Source organism: Stenella coeruleoalba (assembly GCF_951394435.1).
Source record: "Stenella coeruleoalba genome assembly, chromosome: X".
In the NCBI taxonomy this organism is placed as follows: domain Eukaryota; kingdom Metazoa; phylum Chordata; class Mammalia; order Artiodactyla; family Delphinidae; genus Stenella; species Stenella coeruleoalba.
The window spans coordinates 122,851,087-122,874,185 of NC_137152.1; the positions used below are offsets into that span (position 1 = coordinate 122,851,087).

Below are 23,099 nucleotides of genomic sequence, written 5' to 3' on the forward strand. Positions count from 1 at the left end.
AATTTTATTTTATTTATTTATTTTCCTTCTTTCTTTTTTTTCTCCCTTTTCTTCTGAGCCATGTGGCTGACAGGGTCTTGGTGCTCCTGCTGAGTGTCAGGCCTGAGCCTCTGAGGTAGGAGAGCCGAGTTCAGGACATTGGACCACCAGAGACCTCCCGGGCCCATGTAATATCATACGGCGAGAGCTCTCCCAGAGATCTCCATCTCAACGCTAAGACCCAGCTTCACTCAATGACCAGCAAGCTCCAGTGCTGGATGCCCCACGCCAAACAACTAGCGAGACAGGAACACAACCCCACACATTACACCTAAATCAATTAGAGAAAGAAGAACAAAAAACCCCAAAGTTAGCAGAAGGGAAGAAACCATAAAGATCACATCAGAAATAAATGAAAAGGAAATGAAGGAAACTATAGCAAAGATCCATAAAACTAAAAGCTGGTTCTTTGAGAAGATAAACAAAATTGATAAACCATTAGCCAGACTCATCAAGAAAAAAAGGGAGAAGCCTCAAATCAATAGAATTAGAAATGAAAAAGGAGAAGTAACAACTGACACTGCAGAAATACAAAGGATCATGAGAAATTACTACAAGCAACTCTATGCCAATAAAGTGGACAACCTGGAAGAAATGGACAAATTCTTAGAAATGCACAACCTGCCAAGACTGAATCAGGAAGAAATAGAAAATATAAACAGATCAATCACAAGCACTGAAATTGACACTGTCATTAAAAATCTTCCAACAAACAAAAGCCCAGGACCAGACGGCTTCACAGGCAAATTCTATCAAATATTTAGAGAAGAGCTGACACCCATCCTTCTCAAACTCTTCCAAAATATAGCAGAGGGAGGAAAACTCCCAAACTCATTCTACGAGGCCACCATCACCCTGATGCCAAAACCAGACAAGGATGTCACAAAGAAAGAAAACTACAGGCCAATATCACTGATGAACATAGATGCAAAAATCCTCAACAAAATACTAGCAAACAGAATCCAACAGCACATTAAAAGGATCATACACCATGATCAAGTGGGGTTTAGTCCAAGAATGCAAGGATTCTTCAATATACGCAAATCAATCAACGTGATACACCATATTAACAAATTGAAGGAGGAAAACCATATGATCGTCTCAATAGATGCAGAAAAAGCTTTTGACAAAATTCAACGCCAATTTATGATAAAAACGTTCCAGAAAGTAGGCAGAGAGGGAAATTACCTCAACCATATATGGGCCATATATGACAAACCCACAGCCAACATCACTTTTAATGGTGAAAAACTGAAACCATTTCCACTAAGATCAAGAACAAGACAAGGCTGCCCACTCTCACCACTATTATTCAACATAGTTTTGGAAGTTTTAGTCACGGCAATCAGAGAAGAAAAAGAAATAAAAGGAATCCAAACTGAAAAGAAGAAGTAAAACTGTCACTGTTTGCAGATGACATGATACTATACACAGAGAATCCTAAAGATGGTACCAGAAAACTACTAGAGCTAATCAATGAATTGGGTAAAGTAGCAGGATACAAAATTAATGCACAGAAATCTCTTGCATTCCTATACACTAATGACAAAAATATCTGAAGAGAAATTACGGAAACACTTCCATTTACCATTGCAACAAAATGAATAAAATACCTAGAAATAAACCTACTTAAGGAAACAAAAGACCTGTATGCAGAAAACTATAAGACACTGATGAAAGAAATTAAAGATGATACAAACAGATGGAGAGATATACCATGGCCTTGGATTGGAAAAATCAACATTGTGAAAATGACTATACTACCCAAAGCAATCTACAAATTCAATGCAATCCCTATCAAACTACCAATGGCATTTTTCACAGAACTAGAACAAAAAATCTTAAAGTTTGTATGGAGACACAGAAGACCCCAAATAGCCAAAACAATCTTGAGAAAGAAATATGGAGGTGGAGGAATCAGACTCCCTGACTTCAGACTATACTACAAAGCTACAGTCATTAAGACAGTATGGTACTGGCACAAAAACAGAAATATAGATCAATGGAACACGATAGAAAGCCCAGAGATAAACCCACGCACATATGGTCACCTTATCTTTGAAAAAGGAGACAAGAATAGACAATGGAGAAAAGAGAGCCTCTTCAATAAGTGGTGCTGGGAAAACTGGACAGCTACATGTAAAAGAATGAAATTAAAACACTTTCTGGGCTTCCCTGGTGGTGCAGTGGTTGAGAGTCCGCCTGCCGATGCAGGGGACACGGGTTTGTGCCCCGGTCCGGGAAGATCCCACATGCTGTGGAGCGGCTGGGCCCGTGAGCCATGGCCGCTAAGCCTGCGTGTCCGGAGCCTGTACTCCGCAACGGGAGAGGCCGCAACAGTGAGAGGCCTGCATACCGCAAAAACAAACAAACAAAAAAAACACTTCCTAACACCATACACAAAAATAAATTCAAAATGGATTAAAGACCTAAATGTAAGGCCAGACACTATAAAACTCTTAGAGGAAAACATAGGCAGAACACCTTATGACATAAATCACAGCAAGATCCTTTTTGACCCACCTCCTAGAGAAATGGAAATAAAAACAAAAATAAACAAATGGGACCTAATGAAACTTCAAAGCTTTTGCACAGCCAAGGCAACCATAAACAAGACGAGAAGACAACCCTCAGATTGGGAGAAAATATCTGCAAGCGAAGCAACTGACAAAGGATTAATCTCTCAAATATAGAAGCAGCTCATGAAGCTCAATATCAAAAATAAACCAACTCAACCCAAAAATGGGCAGAAGATCTAACAGACATTTCTCCAAAGAAGACATACAGATTACCAACAAGCACGTGAAAGGATGCTCAACATCACTAATCATTAGAGAAATGCATATTAAAACTACAATGTGGTATCACCTCACACTAGTCAGAATGGCCATCATCAAAGTCTAGAAACAATAAATGCTGGAGAGGGTGTGGAGAAAAGGAACCCTCTTGCACTGTTGGTGAGAATATAAATTGATATAGCCACTATGGAGAACAGTATGGAGGTTCCTTAAAAAACTACAAATAGAACTACCATATGACCCAGCAATCCCACTACTGGGCATATACTCTGAGAAAACCATAATTCAAAAAGAGTCATGTACCACTATGTTCACTGCAGCACTATTTACAATAGCCAGGACATGGAAGCAACCTAAGTGTTCATCGACAGAGGAATGTATAAAGAAGATGTGGCACATATACACAATGGAATATTAGTCAGCCATAAAAAGAAATGAAATTGAGTTATTTGTAGTGAGGTGCATGGACCCAGAGTCAGTCGTACAGAGTGAAGTAAGTCCGAAAGAGAAAAACAAATACCATATGCTAACACATATATATATATAGAATTAAAAAAAAAAAAAAGGTCCTGAAGAACCTAGGGGCAGGACAGGAATAAAGAAGCGACACAGAGAATGGACTTGAGGACACGGGGAGGGGGAAGGGGAAGCTGGGACGAAGTGAGAGAGTGGCATGGACTTATATATACAACCAAATGTAAAATAGATGGCTAGTGGGAAGCAGCTGCATGGCACAGGGAGATCAGCTCGGTGCTTTGTTATCACCTAGAGGGGCGGGATAGGGAGGGTGGGAAGGAGGCGCAAGAGGGAGGGGATATGAGGATATAAGTATACGTATAGCTGATTCACTTTGTTATACAGCAGCAACTAACACACCACTGTAAAGGAACTATACTCCAATAAAGATGTTTAAAAAAAAAGTGAGCTTAAAGTCACTGGGCTTATCAGAATTTTTACACAGAAACAGGGGAAGTTTACTTTCACTATTAAACCTGTTTTAAAGGGACACTGGAGAACTAAAATGAAATTATGTTTTGATCAACATTGTGAGGAGTGCTTAATCAATATATTGCTTTCATACATAAACAAATCAGTCTTTGGGAAACTACTGGTGCCATGTGGGATTTGAGGTGGTAGAAAAATCCCTTTTTCCTAGGAAAGTGCTGTGACATCAATTATCCATTTCTTCTGTTCTATTTCCTTTATAGCACATCATCTGTATCTGAAATTATCATGTTCACTTGCTAATTTATTTATTATCTCTCTGTAGGGTAAAGTTACTTGAAAAAGTAAGCTACCCGAGAGCAGGGAGTTGGTCTGCTTTGTTCACTGGACATATCCCCAGGGCACAGACCTTTAAAGTAGGTTTTCAGCAAGCACAGTAAGTTGAAGAAAGAGCACAAAGTGGCTCGTACCCGGGTAGAGGTTGTAGACTGCCATTTTATACTCCTCCGTTTTCCGTACAGTGAACACATGTCCACTGAAATGAATAGAATGGATATTTTCATTGCTGCCCATGCTGAGCAGATACCATCGGATCTTTTGATCCTGAGCCATTGCTAAACCAGGTAGTGTATCCATCACATAGCCATTGATTGCTGGAGAAAGAACACAGAGAAAGCTGTTAAAATCTGTTGTATAAGTGTCTTTCCCTCCACTCCAGTCAAAAAATATTGATCCCTATGAGGATTCCACTCCCATACATATAGCCTCAAATCATACAATGTCGAAATCTCAGGCTCAAGGTTCATTTCGCAGCGAGTAATATTTGGGTGTGGAATATATTACCATGGAAGCGATACTTTTCTCTAAAAGTGGGGTCCTCCATCTGGATGTTGCAGGGAGCCCTGCAGTTCCTTTCCATGTTTTCAGTGAAGTACCAGCTCTTGGTCTCATCAAAAATAGTGAAAAACAGAGCAAATTCCTGCACTGTCACTTGTCTCCCATGGGCAGCGCTCAGAGTGTTTGTGCGGCAGATCAGAAGGGGTCCAATCAAGCCTGAGTGCACATCTTTTTCCTGAAAGACACCAGTCCTGTGAGCAAAAGTTCTCTCACCCATGAACCAGAGTGGATTTCTCATCAACTTTTATGCCACTCCAACCCACTCCCCATCTTCCCACAGTACAATTTCTTCCTCTTTAGTAGATTCCAGAGCGATATGTCTAAGCCATAAATATGATGACACCTCCCCTATTTAAAGCTTCCCATTATGCTTAGGATAAATACCAAACTTCCAACATAACACAAAGCCTCTTTCTTTTAAACCAGAAAGAGGCCAGCACAACACAGACCTGCTTACCAGATCAACATCAGAAAAATACGCCCAGGCTTTGCAGTCAAACTCATCTGTAGTTGGTGCCATATGATGCTGCACTTTCCAGAAGTAAGTTTTGGTTTCATTAGGCTCGACAAACTTTTTTCTAGGTTCTGCTCCTTGCCTCTGATCTTCCTCATAAGAAATAAGGCTAGAATAGAAGGAGTAGGGACGAGATGCCTGGTTTTTAAATGTTACCTGCAGAGCAAGAAAAAAAAAGAAAAGAAATTTAAAAAAGCAAGTGTTATGTTTTAAGATCTTGTAAAGTTCTTAGGTTAGGGTTTATAGCCCTAATAGCAATGCCGATTTGGGGGGTTTTTATCCAGGTTTTTAATAGCTGGAGGAAATGGTACAGAGTATGGATGTTGTTAGAACCCAAACCTAAAGATCTACAAAAGAAACTGAGACATTTTTGAATTCCAAAATCTTTATGGCATGAACTCAAAGTTGCAAAGGAGAAAATTTCTAAATACTTAAAAGCAATTCCAAAGTAAAAGGGAAAATATCACCACAGGGGTTTTAAGAGACCCTAACTCCAGGAACTGATACTCTTAAATTAAGGTTCTTCATGACAAATGCCAGGATGAATACTTATGATATTTAAAGAAGACTTGTTTTTCAAATTTAAAAAAATCATACATTTTCATGGGACATATGGAAAGTAAAATAAAATTGAAGTCAGAAAAAAATTCACTCACAATCCCATAATTTTAGATCCTCCGATATCCTTCATGTAAACAATCAATTGGGACAATGGATGACTGTTTCTGGAAAAAATAAAACTACCTTGATCTTTGGCTCACACACACCAAAAACAAATTCTAGTCTACAGGAATTATCGATGGATTAAAAAGTTAAATGTTAAGAAATTAAACTGTAAAAGAAAGTTGAAAAAAGTATAGGTGATTTTAAGAAAAAAAAATCTCTGTATAGGGAAGGATTTTAATAAACAAAAAAGCTATGAAAGTGTCATAAAGGAAAGATTTATGGGTTACTACCTAAAATTTCAAACCTGTTTTATTTTAAAAACCATTATATACAAAATTAAGAGAAAACAAACTTGGAAAAATATTATTCACTAAAATGATCAATGATCATTAATATATCAATGATCTATAATATACAAGGTAATATAAATGAACAAGAAAAGCACTCCCTCCAAAAATTTCAACTATGCAAATAACATTAATAGATAATTCATTAGAGAAAATCTTAAAATGTTCATGTACATTGCACTCCTGGAATTTTATCCTAGGAAGAGGGTCGTGGCTGCAGCATTACTTAAATAGTAAAAAAAAAAAAAAAAAAAAAAAAAAAAACTATCTAAAAGGTTGTTCAAAGTAGGTGGTTAAGTAAACCATAAAATCATATAATGGACTAATATTCCATCATTTAAAAATATACGTAGGGTTTTTGTTTCCTGGTGCGCGAGGAGAGGGGATTAAGAGCGCTGTAAGGAATTCCAGAGACGGGCGCGAGCCGCGGCTAAAAGCGCGGACCCCAGAGACGGGCAGGAGACGCTAAGGCTGCTGCTGCCGCCCCCAAGAAGCTTGTGTGCAACCGCAGGTCACTATCCACACCCCCCTTCCGGGGAGCCTGTGCAGCCCGCCACTGCCAGGATCCCGGGATCCACGGACAACTTCCCCGGGAGAACGCACGGCGCGCCTCAGGCTGGGGCAACGTCCCGGCGGCCTCTGCCACCGCAGGCTCGCCTTGCAGCCATGCCCCTCCCTCCCCCCAGCCTGAGTGCGCCAGAGCCCCCGAATCAGCGGCTCCTTTAACCCCGTCCTGTCTGAGCGAAGAACAGACGCCCTCCTGCGACCTACACGCAGAGGCGGGGCCAAATCCAAAGCTGAGCCCCGGGAGCTGTGACAACAAAGAGGAGAAAGGGAAATCTCTCCCAGCAGCCCCAGGAGCAGCGGATTAAAGCTCCACAATCAACTTGATGTACCTGCATCTGTGGAATACATGAATATAAAACGAATCATCCCAAATTGAGGAGGTGGACTTTAGAAGCAAAGATATATACTTTTTTCCCCTTTTTCTCTTTTTGTGAGTGTGTATGTGTATGCTTCTGTGTGAGATTTTGTCTGTATAGCTTTGCTTCCACCATTTGTCCTAGGGTTCTATCTGTCCGTTTCTTTTTCTCTTAATAATTATTTTTTTATTTTAATAACTTTATTAATTTTATCTTACTTTATTTTACTTTATCTTCTTTCTTTCTTCTTTTCCTTCCTTCCCTCCTACCTTCCTTCCTCCCTCCTTCCCTCCCTCCTTTGTTTCTTTCTTTCTTTCTTTCTTTCTGCTTCTACTAATTCTTTCTTTCTACTTTTCTCCCTTTTATTCTGAGCCGTGTGGATGAAATGCTCTTGGTGCTGCAGTCAGCAGTCAGCGTTGTGCCTCTGAGGTGGGAGAGCCAACTTCAGGACACTGGTCCACAAGAGACCTCCCAGCTCCACGTAATATCAAATGGCGAAAATCTCCCAGAGATCTCCATCTCAGCACCAATACCCAGCTTCACTCAACAACCAGCAAGCTACAGTGCTGAATACCCTATGCCAAACAACTAGCAAGACAGGAACACAACCCCACCCATTAGCAGAGAGGCTGCCTAAAATCATAATAAGGCCACAGACACCCCAAAACACACCACCAGACGTGGACCTGCCCACCAGAAAGACAAGATCCAGCCTCATCCACCAGAACACAGGCCCTAGTCCCCTCCACCAGGAAGCCTACACAACCCACTGAACCAACTTTAGCCACTGGAGACAGACACCAAAAACAGCGGGAACTACGAACCTGCAGTCTGCAAAAAGGAGACCGCAAACACATTAAGATAAGCAAAATGAGAAGACAGAAAAACACACAGCAGATGAAGGAGCAAGATAAAAACCCACGAGACCTAACAAATGAAGCGGAAATAGCCAGTCTACCTGAAAAAGAATTCAGAATAATGATAGTAAAGATGATCCAAAATCTTGGAAATAGAATAGAGAAAATGCAAGAAACATTTAACAAGGACCTAGAAGAACTAAAGATGAAACAAGCAGTGATGAACAACACAATAAATGAAATTAAAAATACTCTAGATGGGATCAATAGCAGAATAACTGAGGCAGAAGAACGGATAAGTGACCTGGAAGATAAAATAGTGGAAATAACTACTGCAGAGCAGAATACAGAAAAAAGAATGAAAAGAACTGAGGACAGTCTCAGAGACCTCTGGGACAACATTAAACACACCAACGTTCGAATTATAGGGGTTCCAGAAGAAGAAGAGAAAAAGAAAGGGACTGAGAAAATATTTGAGGAGATTATAGTTGAACACTTCCCTAATATGGGAAAGGAAATAGTTAATCAAGTCCAGGAAGCACAGAGAGTCCCATACAGGATAAATCCAAGGAGTAACATGCCAAGACACATATTAATCAAACTGTCAAAAATTAAATACAAAGAAAATATATTAAAAGCAGCAAGGGAAAAACAACAAATAATACACAAGGGAATCCCCATAAGGTTAACAGCTGATCTTTGAGCAGAAACTCTGCAAGCCAGAAGGGACTGGCAGGACATATTTAAAGTGATGAAGGAGAAAAACCTGCAACCAAGATTACTCTACCCAGCAAGGATCTCATTCAGATTTGATGGAGAAATTAAAACCTTTACAGACAAGCAAAAGCTGAGAGAGTTCAGCACCACCAAACCAGCTCTACAACAACTGCTAAAGGAACTTCTCTAGGCAAGAAACACAAGAGAAGGAAAAGACCTACAATAGCGAACCCAAAACAAATAAGAAAATGGGAATAAGAACATACATATTGATAATTACCTTAAATGTAAATGGATTAAATGCTCCCACCAAAAAACACAGACTGGCTGAATGGATACAAAAACAAGACCCATATATTTGCTGTCTACAAGAGACCCACTTCAGACCTAGAGACACATACAGACTGAAAGTAAGGGGATGGAAAAAGATATTTCATGCAAATGGAAACCAATAGAAAGCTGGAGTAGCAATTCTCATATCAGACAAAATAGACTTAAAAATAAAGACTATTAGAAGAGACAAAGAAGGACACTACATAATGATCAAGGGATCCAAGAAGAAGATATAACAATTGTATATATTTATGCACCCAACATAGGAGCACCTCAATACATAAGGCAAATACTAACAGCCATGAAAGGGGAAATCAACAGTAACACATTCATAGTAGGGAACTTTAACACCCCACTTTCACCAATGGAAAGATCATCCAAAATGAAAATAAATAAGGAAACACAAGCTTTAAATGATACATTAAACAAGATGGACTTAATTGATATTTATAGGACATTCCATTCAAAAACAACAGAATACACATTTTTCTCAAGTGCTCATGGAACATTCTCCAGGATAGATCATATCTTGGGTCACAAATCAAGCCTTGGTAAATATAAGAAAATTGAAATTGTATCAGGTATCTTTTCCGACCACAGTGCTATGAAACTAGATATCAATTACAGGAAAAGATCTGTAAACAATACAAACACATGGAGGCTAAACAATACACTACTTAATAACGAAGTGATCACTGAAGAAATCAAAGAGGAAATCAAAAAATACCTAGAAACAAATGACAATGGAGACACGACGACCCAAAATCTATGGGATGCAGCAAAAGCAGTTCTAAGAGGGAAGTCTATAGCAATACAATCCTACCTTAAGAAACAGGAAACATCTCGAATAAACAACCTAACCTTGCACCTAAAGCAATTAGAGAAAGAAGAACAAAAAAACCCCAAAGTTAGCAGAAGGAAAGAAATCATAAAAATCAGATCAGAAATAAATGAAAAAGAAATGAAGGAAATAATAGCAAAGATCCATAAAACTAAAAGCTGGTTCTTTGAAAGGATAAACAAAATTGATAAACCACTAGCCAGACTCATCAAGAAAAAAAGGGAGAAGACTCAAATCAACAGAATTAGAAATGAAAAAGGAGAAGTAACAACTGACACTGCAGAAATACAAAAGATCATGAGAGATTACTACAAGCAACTCTATGCCAATAAAACGGACAACCTGAAAGAAATGGACAAATTCTTAGAAAAGCACAACCTTCCAAGACTGAATCAGGAAGAAACAGAAAATACGAACAGACCAATCACAAGCATTGAAATTGAAACTGTGATTAAAAATCTTCCAACAAACAAAAGCCCAGGACCAGATGGCTTCACAGGCAAATTCTATCAAACATTTAGAGAAGAGCTAACACCTATCCTTCTCAAACTCTTCCAAAATATAGCAGAGGGAGGAACACTCCCAAACTAATTCTACAAGGCCACCATCACCCTGATACCAAAACCAGACAAAGATGTCACAAAGAAAGAAAACTACAGGCCAATATCACTGATGAACATAGATGCAAAAATCCTCAACAAAATACTAGCAAACAGAATCCAACAGCACATTAAAAGGATCATACACCATGATCAAGTGGGGTTTAGTCCAGGAATGCAAGGATTCTTCAATATAAGCAAATCAATCAACGTGATACACCATATTAACAAATTGAAGGAGGAAAACCATATGATCATCTCAACAGATGCAGAGAAAGCTTTCGACAAAATTCAACACCCATTTATGATAAAAAAAACCTGCAGAAAGTAGGCATAGAGAGAACTTTCCTCAACGTAATAAAGGCCATATATGACAAAGCCACAGCCAACATCGTCCTCAATGGTGAAAAACTGAAAGCATTTCCACTAAGATCAGGAAGAAGACAAGGTTGCCCACTCTCACCACTATTATTCAACATATTTTTGGAAGTTTTAGCCACAGCAATCAGAGAAGAAAAGGAAATAAAAGGAATGCAAATCGGAAAAGAAGAAGTAAAGCTGTCACTGTTTGCAGATGACATGATACTATACATAGAGAATCCTAAAGATGCTACCAGAGAACTACTAGAGCTAATCAACAAATTTGGTAAAGTAGCAGGATACAAAATTAATGCACAGAAATCTCTGGCATTCCTATTCACTAATGATGAAAAATCTGAAAGTGAAATCAAGAAAACACTCCCATTTATCACTGCAACAAAAAGAATAAAATACCTAGGAATAAACCTACCTAAGGAGACAAAAGACCTGTATGCAGAAAATTATAAGACACTGATGAAAGAAATTAAAGAGGATAGAAACAGATGGAGAGATATACCATGTTCTTGGATTGGAAGAATCAACATTGTGAAAATGACTCTACTACCCAAAGCAATCTACAGATTCAATGCAATCCCTATCAAACTACCACTGGCATTTTTCACAGAACTAGAACAAAAAATTTCAGAATTTGTATGGAAACACAAAAGACCCCAAATAGCCAAAGCAATCTTGAGAAAGAAAAACAGAGCTGGAGGAATCAGACTCCCTGACTTCAGACTATACTACAAAGCTACAGTAATCAAGACAGTATGGTACTGGCACAAAAACAGAAACATAGCTCAATGGAACAGGATAGAAAGCCCAGAGATAAACCCACGCACATATGGTCACCTTATCTTTGATAAAGGAGGCAGGAATATACAGTGGGGAAAGGACAGCCTCTTCAATAAGTGGTGCTGGGAAAACTGGACAGGTACATGTAAAAGTATGAGATTAGCTCACTCCCTAACACCATACACAAAAATAAGCTCAAAATGGATTAAAGACCTAAATGTAAGGCCAGAAACTATCAAACTCTTAGAGGAAAATATAGGCAGAACACTCTATGACATAAATCACAGCAAGATCCTTTTTGACCCACCTCCTAGAGAAATGGAAATAAAAACAAAAATAAACAAATGGGACCTAATGAAACTTCAAAGCTTTTGCACAGCAAAGGAAACCATAAACAAGACTAAAAGACAACCCTCAGAATGGGAGAAAATATTTGCAAATGAAGCAACCGACAAAGGATTAATCTCCAAAATTTATAAGCAGCTCATGCAGCTCAATAACAAAAAAAAAACAAACAACCCAATCCAAAAATGGGCAGAAGACCTAAATAGACATTTCTCCAAAGAAGATATACAGACTGCCAACAAACACATGAAAGAATGCTCAACATCACTAATTATTAGAGAAATGCAAATCAAAACTACAATGAGATATCATCTCACACCAGTCAGAATGGCCATCATCAAAAAATCTGGAAACAATAAATGCTGGAGAGGGTGTGGAGAAAAGAGAACCCTCTTGCACTGTTGGTGGGAATGTAAACTGATACAGCCACTGTGCAGAACAGTATGGAGGTTCCTTAAAAAACTACAAATAGAACTACCATATTACCCAGAAATCCCACTACTGGGCATATACCCTGAGGAAACCATAATTCAAAAAGAGTCATGTACCAAAATGTTCATTGCAGCTCTCTTTACAATAGCCCGGAGATGGAAACAACCTAAGTGTCCATCATCGGATGAATGGATAAAGAAGATGTGGCAATATATACAATGGAATATTACTCAGCCATAAAAAGAAACGAAATTGAGCTGTTTGCAATGAGGTGGATAGACCTAGAGTCTGTCATACAGAGTGAAGTAAGTCAGAAAGAGAGAGACAAATACCGTATGCTAACACATATATACGGAATTTAAGAAAAAAAATGTCATGAAGAACCTAGGGGTAAGACAGGAATAAAGACACAGACCTACTAAAGAATGGACTTGAGGATATGGGGAGGGGGAAGGGTAAGCTGTGATAAAGCGAGAGAGAGGCATGGACATATATACATTACCAAACGTAAGGTAGATAGCTAGTGGGAAGCAGCCGCATAGCACAGGGAGATCAGCTCGGTGCTTTGTGACCGCCTGGAGGGGTGGGATAGGGAGGGTGGGAGGCAGGGCGACGCAAGAGGGAAGAGATATGGGAACATATGTATATATATAACTGATTCATTTTGTTGTAAAGCAGAAACTAACACACCATTGTAAAGCAATTATACTCCAATAAAGATGTTAAAAAAATATATATGTAGGGGCCTTCCCTGGTGGCGCAGTGGTTGAGAGTCCGCCTGCCGATGCCGGGGACACGGGTTCGTGCCCTGGTCCGGGAAGATCCCACATGCCGCGGAGCGGCTGGGCCCGTGAGCCATGGCCGCTGAGCCTGCGCGTCCGGAGCCTGTACTCCGCATCGGGAGAGGCCATAACAGTCAGAGGCCCGAGTACCACAAAAAAAAAAAAAAAAAAAAAAAAAAAAAAAATATATATATATATATTATATATGTGTGTGTAGGAAGTGTTTTTAATGACATAAGAAATGTTTATGACATATTTATTTAAAATGAAGGATGATCCATTGTTTAATTTTGAATACATAAAGAGAATACATAGGAAAAACATAAGAACATACAGCAAAATGATAATTATGGTATTATTTTTCAACTTCCTTATTTTCTATACTTTAAACTTTTTCAAAAGTGAGAATACATTATTTTTATTTAAAAAATTATTGGAGTATAGTTGATTTCCAATGTTGTGTTCGTTTCAGGTGTACAGCATAGTGAACCAGTTATACATATACATGTATCCACTCTTTTTTTTTTTTTTTGCGGTACGTGGGCCTCTCACTGTTGTGGCCTCTCCCGTTGCAGAGTACAGGCTGCAGACGCGCAGGCTCAGCGGCCATGGCTCACGGGCCCAGACGCTCCGCGGCATGTGGGATCTTCCCGGACCGGGGCACGAACCCGTGTCCCCTGCATCGGCAGGCGGACTCTCAACCACTGCGCCACCAGGGAAGCCCTATCCACTCTTTTTTAGATTCTTTTCCCATATAGGTCATTACAGAGTATTGAGTGGAGTTCCCTGTGCTATACAGCAGGTTCTTACTAGTTATCTATTTTATATATAGTAGTGTGTATATGTCAATCCTGATCTCCCAATGTATCCCTCCCTCTCCCCTTCCCCCTCGGTAACCATAAGTTTTGTTTTCTACAACTGTGACTCTATTTGTTTTGTAAATAAATTCATTTGTACCCTTTTTAAAGATTTCATATATAAGCGATATCTTACGATACTTCTCTTTCTCTGTCTGACTTCACTCAGTATGACAATGTCTAGGTCCATCCATGTTGCTACAAATGGCATTATTTCATTCTTTTTATGGCCATTATTCTTAGAATCAGAAATCTAAAATACACACACGGGATTAATTTTCTTGTAATTTCATTGTCCTCAACTTACCATGATGTTGTCTTCGACTTCTGCTCTTATATATGGTCCCAAGAGTCCCAAATGTTCATTTAGTTCTCCGCGGTATAAGGGCTGAGTAAAGGAGCCATCAGCATATTCCTCAAATACCACCTTTTTGAACTGAGGGACACCTCCATTCTCAGCTCTGGAGAAAAAAGCAGAGGAAAAGCAATATCCTCATGGACCAGGTGGGTAGAAATGCCTCACATTGTTGTGTTCCCTGTATTTGAGATACATTTGGTAGAATTGATGATGAATTGGAAATGTAATGGAGAAGGGAGGGACAAAGAGGGATTAGAGATAACCTCCCGGTTTCTGATTTGGGCAAATGGATGGATGGTGATGCAGTTCACTGAGATGGAGAACCCTAGAAGGGTAGGTTGCTGTATACAGTTTCGGACACATGGGGTATCTATGGGAATTATATTGGGAAATACATGGAGACTGGGAGTTCACAAAAGAGGTCTAGATGAAGATTATCTATATTTAGGTGGTAACAAAATCATGGAAGTGGCTTATCAAAGCCAATAGTCAATTTTATGTCCTCATCTTACTCAACATGTAAGCAACATTTTGCATAGTTAACCACTCCATCCTCCTTGACATACTCTCTCCAGGCTTCTCTAGTATATAAGATCCATGAAAGCAGGGGGATTTGTCTGTTTTGTCCACTGTTGTACTCCCAGCAGCTGGAACAAGTGCCTGCCACATAGTAGGTGCTCAAAAAAGATTTGTTGAACGTTGAATGGATGTAGGGTTTATAAACATACTCTAAATATGAGAGCCTCAGTGTTCAGTCCTTGGACCACTTTTCTTTGCTTTTTAAAAATTCTGTAAAAACTGTGAACTAAAACTATACAATAAAGTGCATAAAACATAAATGCTTTTGATACAAAAAATGCAACCACCACTAAGATCAAGAACTTTGCCAGCAGCCCAGAAGACTCACTGTTATCTGCCTTTTCAATCACATCCTCTCCCTTCCCACTAAGTGTAACCCCCATTCTGATGTTTATAATTATTTATTTGATTTTATTCATAACCGTACCACTTATGTATACATACCTAAAGAATATAGCTTAGTTTTGCCTATTTTTGAAGTATGCAAATGGAACCATACTGCATACATTCTTTTGTTTGTGATATTTTTTACTCAGCATTATGGCTGTGATTCGTCTATGTTGTTGTGTGTAGCTATAGTTTGTTCATTCCTATTGCTGTATAGCATTCCATTGTGTGAATATAATGCAATCATGTGCATGTGAGTAATTTTTGGTGCTTATACATAGTCCTGCTATGAACCTTCCTATGAATTTCTGCTGGGCACATCTAGGAGTGGAACTGCACCATTTTCCATTTTCATCAGCAATGTATGAGAGTTCCATTTGCTCCAAATCTTCACAAACACTTGACATTGACTGTGTTTTTACATTTTTGGCCATTCTAGTGGTTGCATAGCAGTGTCTCTGTGGTTTTATTTTGCATTTCCCTGATTAATAATGAGGTTAATTTCTTATGGGTAGTAGCCATTTGGATTTCCTCTTGTGGAATTGCCTATCCAAGTTTGTTTCCTTCTTTTTTGTACCAATTTTTCTATTGGATAATCAGCCTTTTTTTCTTATTGATTCAAAGGAGTACTCTATACATTCTTGATATGAGTCTTCGTTGGCCTTTTGTGCTGCAAACATCTTCCCTTCTGTGGCTATTTTTTCATTCTCTTTTTGTTATCTTTGGAGGAGCATAAAGTCATAATTTTAATGTAGTGAAATTTATTTAAAAATTCTTCATAGTTAGTGCTTTTTGTATCTTGATATCAATTCTCTTTCTTTTCCTACCCTGAAGTTATTAAGATATTCTTTTACTTTTTTTCTTTCTAAGAGATTTAAGGTTTTATATTTATGTTTAGACTTGTAACCCACTGTTAGTGGATTTTTGTGTATAGTGCGAGTTAGGGATCCAGTTTAATGTATTTCCATATGGATATCAAAAAATTTCAGCACATTTATTGAAAACTGCTCTTCTGTGACACCTTTTCCATAAATCAAATGCCTATAAATGTGTGAGTCTAGTTTTGGATTTTCTGTTCTCTTTCACTGACCTATTTGTTTACTCCTAAGCCAATTATCACATTACTATAGCTTTAAAATAAGTCTCAATGTGTTATACAGCAATTCCTCCTATCTTGTTCCTTTTCCTCAAGAGGGTCTTGGCTATTCTTGGTGCTTTGCATTTTCTTAGTAACTTTAAAATCAGGCTTGTTGAGTTCTGCAAGAGAAAATACTTGTTGAGATTTTCACATAGGTTGTGCCGAATCTATAGATCGGTTTGGGGATAGTTTACGTTTTCATAATATCGCATTTTCCAGTACATGTACATGGTATATCTTGGCATCTACTTAGGTCTTCTTTAAAGTTTCCCAATAAATTTCCATAGGTTTTTCCATAGAGGTCTTGAAAAATTTTTGTCATACTTATTTCTACGTACTTGTTACTATTTCATTCCATTGTAAATGACATGTTCTTTTAATTTCATTTTCTATCTGTCTGCTGCTATTATATCGATATACAATAGATTTTGTATATTGATTTTCAATTCTACAAACCTGCTAACCTTCCTAGTTAATTCTAATCACTTATTTGTAAACATTTTTTATATGTATAAAATCATATCATCCGTACTCAAGGACAGTTTTATTTCTTTCTTTTCAACCTTTATACCTTTTATATGTGTTTACTGCTTGAGGGTTCAGTACAGTATTGAATAGAAGTGATGATAATGATTGAGAATTTATCTATTTCTCTATTTAAGTCTGTCAAGTTTTGCTTTATGTATTTTAAAACTATATTATTAGGTTCATAGTAATTTAGGAATGTATGGCTGCCTATTGAATTGACTGTTTTATTATTATAACATTTCCTCCTTATCTCTACAAACCTCTTGCTTTAAAGTTTCCTTTCTACTTAACTGAGTACTTAGATTTTTAAAAAATATTTATTTATTTATTTGGTTGCACTGGGTCTTAGTTGCAGTTCGCTGGCTCCTTAGTTGCGGCATGTGGACTCCTTAGTTGTGGTTTCTTGCTTATTTTTCTTGTTTTATTTCATACCCAGTATCTTTGTGTGCTAGAAGTTGTATCTGGGATATTTGTGAAAATAACTTGAGGCCTAGAATGTTGGTTTCTTATACTAGAGAGGTTTTATGTATTCTTCAGCCAGATGTCTGCAGGCACTGCCAATCCAAGACATGCTTAAATTTTGATCAAGAATAGAGATTTCATGGACAACACAGATGACAGAAAACTGGGCTGTAAGTCAATGAAGTGCAAGTTAACTGGTTTACCATTACTTTGAGGATGTAGCCCTTTGGGGACCTAGCATAAAGTGGGCACGGTTTACATCTACTTTTACTCCCTTATCATCCCATCAAGTCTTATTTGAATGCTATTAATAAGCTCATAACTCCTAAATTTATATCTTTAGCACAGACCTCTTCCTTGGATTCCAGACTCATATATCTAACTGCCTACTCAACATCTCAACTTGGGGACTTCCCTGGTGGTCCAGTGGTAAAGAATCCACCTTCCAATGCAGGGGACGTGGGTTCGATCCCTGGTCGGGGAACTAAGATCCCACATGCCACGGGGCAACTAAGCCCATGTGCCACAACTACTGAGCTCGCAAGCCTCAACTAGAGACCCCATGTGCCACAAACTACAGAGCCCACGTGCCCTGGAGCCAGCATGCCACAACTAGAGAGAAGCCCGCACGCCACAACGAAGAGCTCATGCGCTGCAATGAAAAGATCCTGCATGCCTCAATGAAGATCCCTCGTGCCGCAACTAAGACCCAATGCAGCCAAAAAAATTAAAAGAAATTTTTAAAAAACACAACTTGGATCTCTAATAGGCATCTCAAATTAAATATGTACAAAACAGACCCTTGAGTGTTTCCTCAAATAAATCTGTTCTGCTTCAAGCCTTCCACGTCTCATTAAATGTCACTATCATCCACCTAGTTGCTCAGGACAAAACCCGAAAATCTTCTTTGAGTCTTCTCTCACCATTCCTCTCCATACTCAATCTAACAGCAAGCCCTCTCTGCTTACCTTTAAATTATAATCAACATCCTTACATTCCTTTTGATTTTCACCACCACTACCCTGTTCTAATCAATAGCTTGATCAATGCTGGTGAGACTAATCTGGTGGAGAGTGAGAAACTGATGATGTAAGAGAGAACAAGGGACTTGCTGAAGCAACATTTTTCATGAAGGGAGAAAGGATGGGATCAAGTGCAAAACTGGACAGTATATTGGTACAGATGTCAGTAAATGTGGTGTTGGAAGTCTGTGGAGTTCAGTGCAAAGCATCAGCTAGGAGTGAGAAGGGGTGTTGGAGAATGGGCAAAACGTGTTGGAGACTTAGGGAAAAAGCAGAAAATGTAAGATAGAGGTCCAGGAGAGCAGGAAATATTCTAAGGTTGCTGTGCAGCAATAAGGGCTCATTTGAGGTAGAAAGCAAGGCTGGGAAGTGACAATGACTAATGAAGAGGGATAGCATCTACCCTTCCTCTAGGTCCTATATTATCTGACCACTGCTCATCTCTGCCACCTCATCTCCCTACCCCTGCACACACTTCCTTACTGTACTACATTCATGTTGGTCCTTTTTTGTTCCTCAAACATGCTAAACTTGTTTCATTCTCAGGGCCTTTGCATTTCCTGTTCCCTCTGCCGGAAATGTCTTCTCTCAGACCTCTGTTAGCTGACCTCTTATCATCATTTAGGTCTCAACTCCACAAAGAGAATTTCTCTGACCGTTACAGCTAAAGTAACACCCCCGTCACTCCACCATATTATTCAAGTCTACCTTTTGAACGGCACCAAGATTCCCCTATTTAGTTTTCTACTAATTTATTGTCCCTTGCTCTCCCAGGTAGAATGTAGGCTCCTACTTTGCTGCACTCCAGTGTCTATGCAAGTGTCTGGCATATAATAGGTGCTCAATAAATATTGGTTGACTGATTGACTCTCCTTATGTTTATCTTCCAAATGTCTCTGTGCTTTCTCTCCCCTGCCCAACCTCCCTCTGCTCCCCTAACAATCAAATCCTCCCACTTTGCCCTCTGGATCCCCAGTACTATGGAAAACAACTTTCCCTGCATCCTCAATCTCTTTACCACACACTTCACTGCTTCCTCCTGCCTCCATCAGGGCTCTCTCAGGAGACTAAACCTTACCCTGCAGCTCATAGGGCTGATAGGTGAGGCTGACTTTCTTCCTGCTCCCCATGGCTGTTTCTGACCCCCTACCCTTTTGTAGACCCCTCTTCTTCACCATCCCACCAGAGTGAGTTTCATGCCATCTGGGTTTACCATCCCGTAACTCTCATTGTTAGTGTCATCATCTAATCTCCCATTTGCTCCTCAGCTTCATCTAGACTTTGCCATCTGGTTCTCAGTTTCCTCAATCTTTGGAGTCTCACTGCTGGTTGTGCCTTTCCTATTGTTTCAGCACCTGGTAAAATCAAAGGTCACAACAGTAGGACAAAGGAATAATCAATGTACCCATACCTGTTTCTTAGTGCATGGGGGGATCTATTCATCCCATAATCCCAGAGCCGCTCCACTGCAGCAATAAAATAGTGTCGCGTTCTCTTTTGAAAGCTGCGGGGGTCCTGATTTTCACCCTCATCATAAATGTCAAAATCTTCTCTCTTCGTATCAAGTGAGAAAGTATCATCATAGTCAATTTTGTCTTCCTCTGGCTGAAAAGTAGTAAGGGTTATTTCCCTTTGATGGCGCTTCAAGACTGTTGGATTTTGAGACCACAACCTTCCAGTCCCTCCTTGCTTTACCCAGGTGGCTTCTCTTTGGGTCTTATCTTGTACTTCATTTATTGCTGCTATTGAATGATTGTTTTCACAAGGGTCCAGGGGCAAAATGATGTCTTTTGTCTTAAAAGCTCTGTGTTTTTGTGACTTCTCTAGGGATTTCTCTTCTCTTGGTATCAGGGTAGCATATTGGTTATCCCAAGCAAGGGGACCCAGCAGCTTGGGGGGAGTATTTTCAGAGCTTTCTGTTGCCCATTTCAGAAAGGGCACTTTTCCAGGTCTATTTACTTTATTCAGTTTAACAAGTCCCTGTGTTTTCTGAAGGAATATCTCTTCCCTGAGATCCAGGTGGGCAGGAGAACCATTGCTAGTTTTTGTATGGAAAAAGTCTTCCTGATGAACAACTTTGCCAGATGCTTCAGGCAATCCTGGTTTCAAGAGAACAGTGTTCTCAAGTTTCTTGTACATGAGTAAGTTTGTGGCCCGTTTCCCTAGGGCGCTGATATTTCTTTGACCTCCAATTACTTCCAAGGTTAGGAAGGCTAAAGAAAGGTTATTTCTCTTGGCTCCTTGTAAGAAATGACTGCTTTCTTGGACCCCAGAACTCCTTTCCACAAAGCTATAACTACAGGCGGATGCTGGAGGATGAGAAGAGTTGTCTTGGGATGGAATCTTGGTCACATCTGTAGGTCTAATTGATGGGAATACTGATACCTGTGCAATGGGTAATGCAGAGCCATTTGTTTGAATGTCATGACTCCTCATAGAACAACCTGATAAGAATGACTGAATAATGGCCCTTTTCTCCTTCCTGTTGTACTCTATCTGTGTGACGGTGCCCTGGGTCAAATATTTCATGTTTTTGGACCACTGAGTTGAGGTGTCATTCAAAGTTACCCCCCTTTCGAGCTTTATTTCTTCCAGTGGGAGTCTGAATTGTTTCAAATCCCGCTTATCACGTTGAGGTATAGCCTTCTGCTGACTTGGAATAGGAGACATCTTTGTGGTGCTTGGATATTTATCTAGCGTTTTCTTTGTTTGATTTCCCAAGTCTTCCAAGTTTGCTTCCTCCCTTCTTTTTGAGAAATGGGCCATGTGAATCCCTGCTCTTTTTGCTGAGCCATTCAATGACCTGGTGTCTTGAAGTACTGGAGAATATGTCTCCTCATCTGAACCTTCTACATTTTGCTTAGTGCTTAGTGAAAAAAGGTTCTTCAGAAAATTCTTAGTCCCAGTCACTGTATACACCTGAGGCAAAACTACATTCTCTTGGATTAATTTTTCTTTCCTTTCTATCTCTTCCTGAGACCTTTTTTCTTGATTCTGTGTATCATTTTCTTGGACATTAGCCAAGTTAGTAAGAAATACGTTCTTGCTATTTGGAAAAATCATCGCTTTAAGACCTGTGCCCTTGCTAAATTCCTCCTCTCCTACTACCACCTTATTCTTCTCTGACAAGAAATTCTGATCTTTCACAGATTTTTCTGATCCCGAAGATGTTAATTGCTTTGGATTGGGCCTTTGCCCAGAACTTAAGGAGTTCTTGCCATGGGTCCTTTTTATCCAATTTGTTGAATCTGGCAAGAACAGAGTCTTGAAGAGCGATGGATCTGGATATTCTGCATCTAGTGGCACAGAGCCTTCTTTGTTTTGGTGGATCATTTCCATATTTTTTGACGAATTAGTTTTATTTGACACATGATTTAGTCCCAAAGCTGTAGTATTTTTGTCCATAAACATTTCATCATGAATTAAGGAAGTTACTTCTTGAAACTCAGTATTACTTTCTAACATAATATCTTGCAAGACTGATGTACTATTATCAATTAATAATGCTGGGTCATCAATGTGAGTCTTTGTATTAGTTGTTGAGTTAACTGGTGCCTTGTTTGTCTTTACTAAGGAGATATTAACTTGAAATAAAGCATCATCTTTGGTCAGTGAAGCAGGTCCACGAACTCTTTCCTCTTTAAATAACCTATCACTCTCCACTGATAATACATTTTCTCCCAGTGAACTTTCTTGACTATTTGTTAAAACTGCTTCTAATGACTTGGAATCATTATCTTCTTTACTCAAGCCCAAAGGTACACCAGACCCAATAAAGTGAGATGAATTTTTGCCAAATACATGGGCACCTAATTGACTACTAAAATTAACTGGCATATTTGGGGGTCCTAAGGAACCTGTCTTTTCAGTACCTGCTGACAACTTGTCTGATGGAATTGTTGGTGGAGTCATTAGGTTGTTCGATGAACTAGAAATTTTAAAATCAAGTTTCTTCAACTCTACTGTTGTTATAGTTGTCCCCAAATTCTCATTCAATCTTAACGGCAGCTCTGGCTCAGGCGTAGATACTCTTTTCCCACTGTGATGGAGCTCTGGTGTGAGATGTGCCACTTCAGACGGGCGCTTGTTTCTTTCTATTGCTCTAGGTAAATGATCATTAGCCTTATTTCTGGCTTCTTGGAGATCAGATAAGGATAATCCATGTGGAGTAGGATTCTGTCCCAAGAGCACCAGCAAATCACTAGAGGAGACACTTTGTTCTTTAAGCAGCTGCATTCTCTCTCCAGACTGAGGGTCAGTCTTCTCTACATCATTTTCTGGAGTTGTGGTGGCTTTGAATTGCATTTGCCTAGTGCTAGGGTGCCTTGAATTCTGGGAGAAGCTTCTGGGTTCAATGACATTGTTTTCATTCAGCAAGAAGGTTGGAATATCTTCATATGTGTCCTCATAATAATCACCAGTGTTCCTGTCACAACTATAAACCTTCAGTAAGGCTGTCATGCCTCTGTTCCGAAAGTCTGAGTTGTGGCACCCCAGAACCCACAGACCTGGAGATGAGGAAGAATAAGACTCTGGTTACTCATAACCCAGGTCCCAAGCAAGATTTGTGTTAGAGGT

The 23,099-nt window shown here is 39.3% G+C and overlaps 1 protein-coding gene across 14 annotated transcripts in view; it reads right to left on the reverse strand.

Moving 5' to 3' along the window:
- Window positions 1-23,099, reverse strand: part of F8 (coagulation factor VIII) — a 122,585-nt gene that overhangs the window by 32,186 nt on the left and 67,300 nt on the right. For 10 of the 14 annotated variants that reach the window (XM_079911279.1, XM_079911281.1, XM_079911277.1 and 7 more), the window contains 5 exons: window positions 19,933-23,029; window positions 14,355-14,508; window positions 5,137-5,349; window positions 4,626-4,854; window positions 4,253-4,435 (listed from right to left, as the gene is read on the reverse strand). In XM_079911279.1, coding sequence (XP_079767405.1) covers window positions 4,253-4,435; window positions 4,626-4,854; window positions 5,137-5,349; window positions 14,355-14,508; window positions 19,933-23,029 — 3,876 coding nt within the window. Of the gene's footprint in view, window positions 1-4,252; window positions 4,436-4,625; window positions 4,855-5,136; window positions 5,350-5,847; window positions 5,919-14,354; window positions 14,509-19,932; window positions 23,030-23,099 lie in introns of those variants that run through there. The other 4 variants (XM_079911270.1, XM_079911271.1, XM_079911273.1 and 1 more) reach the window with 4 other exon arrangements.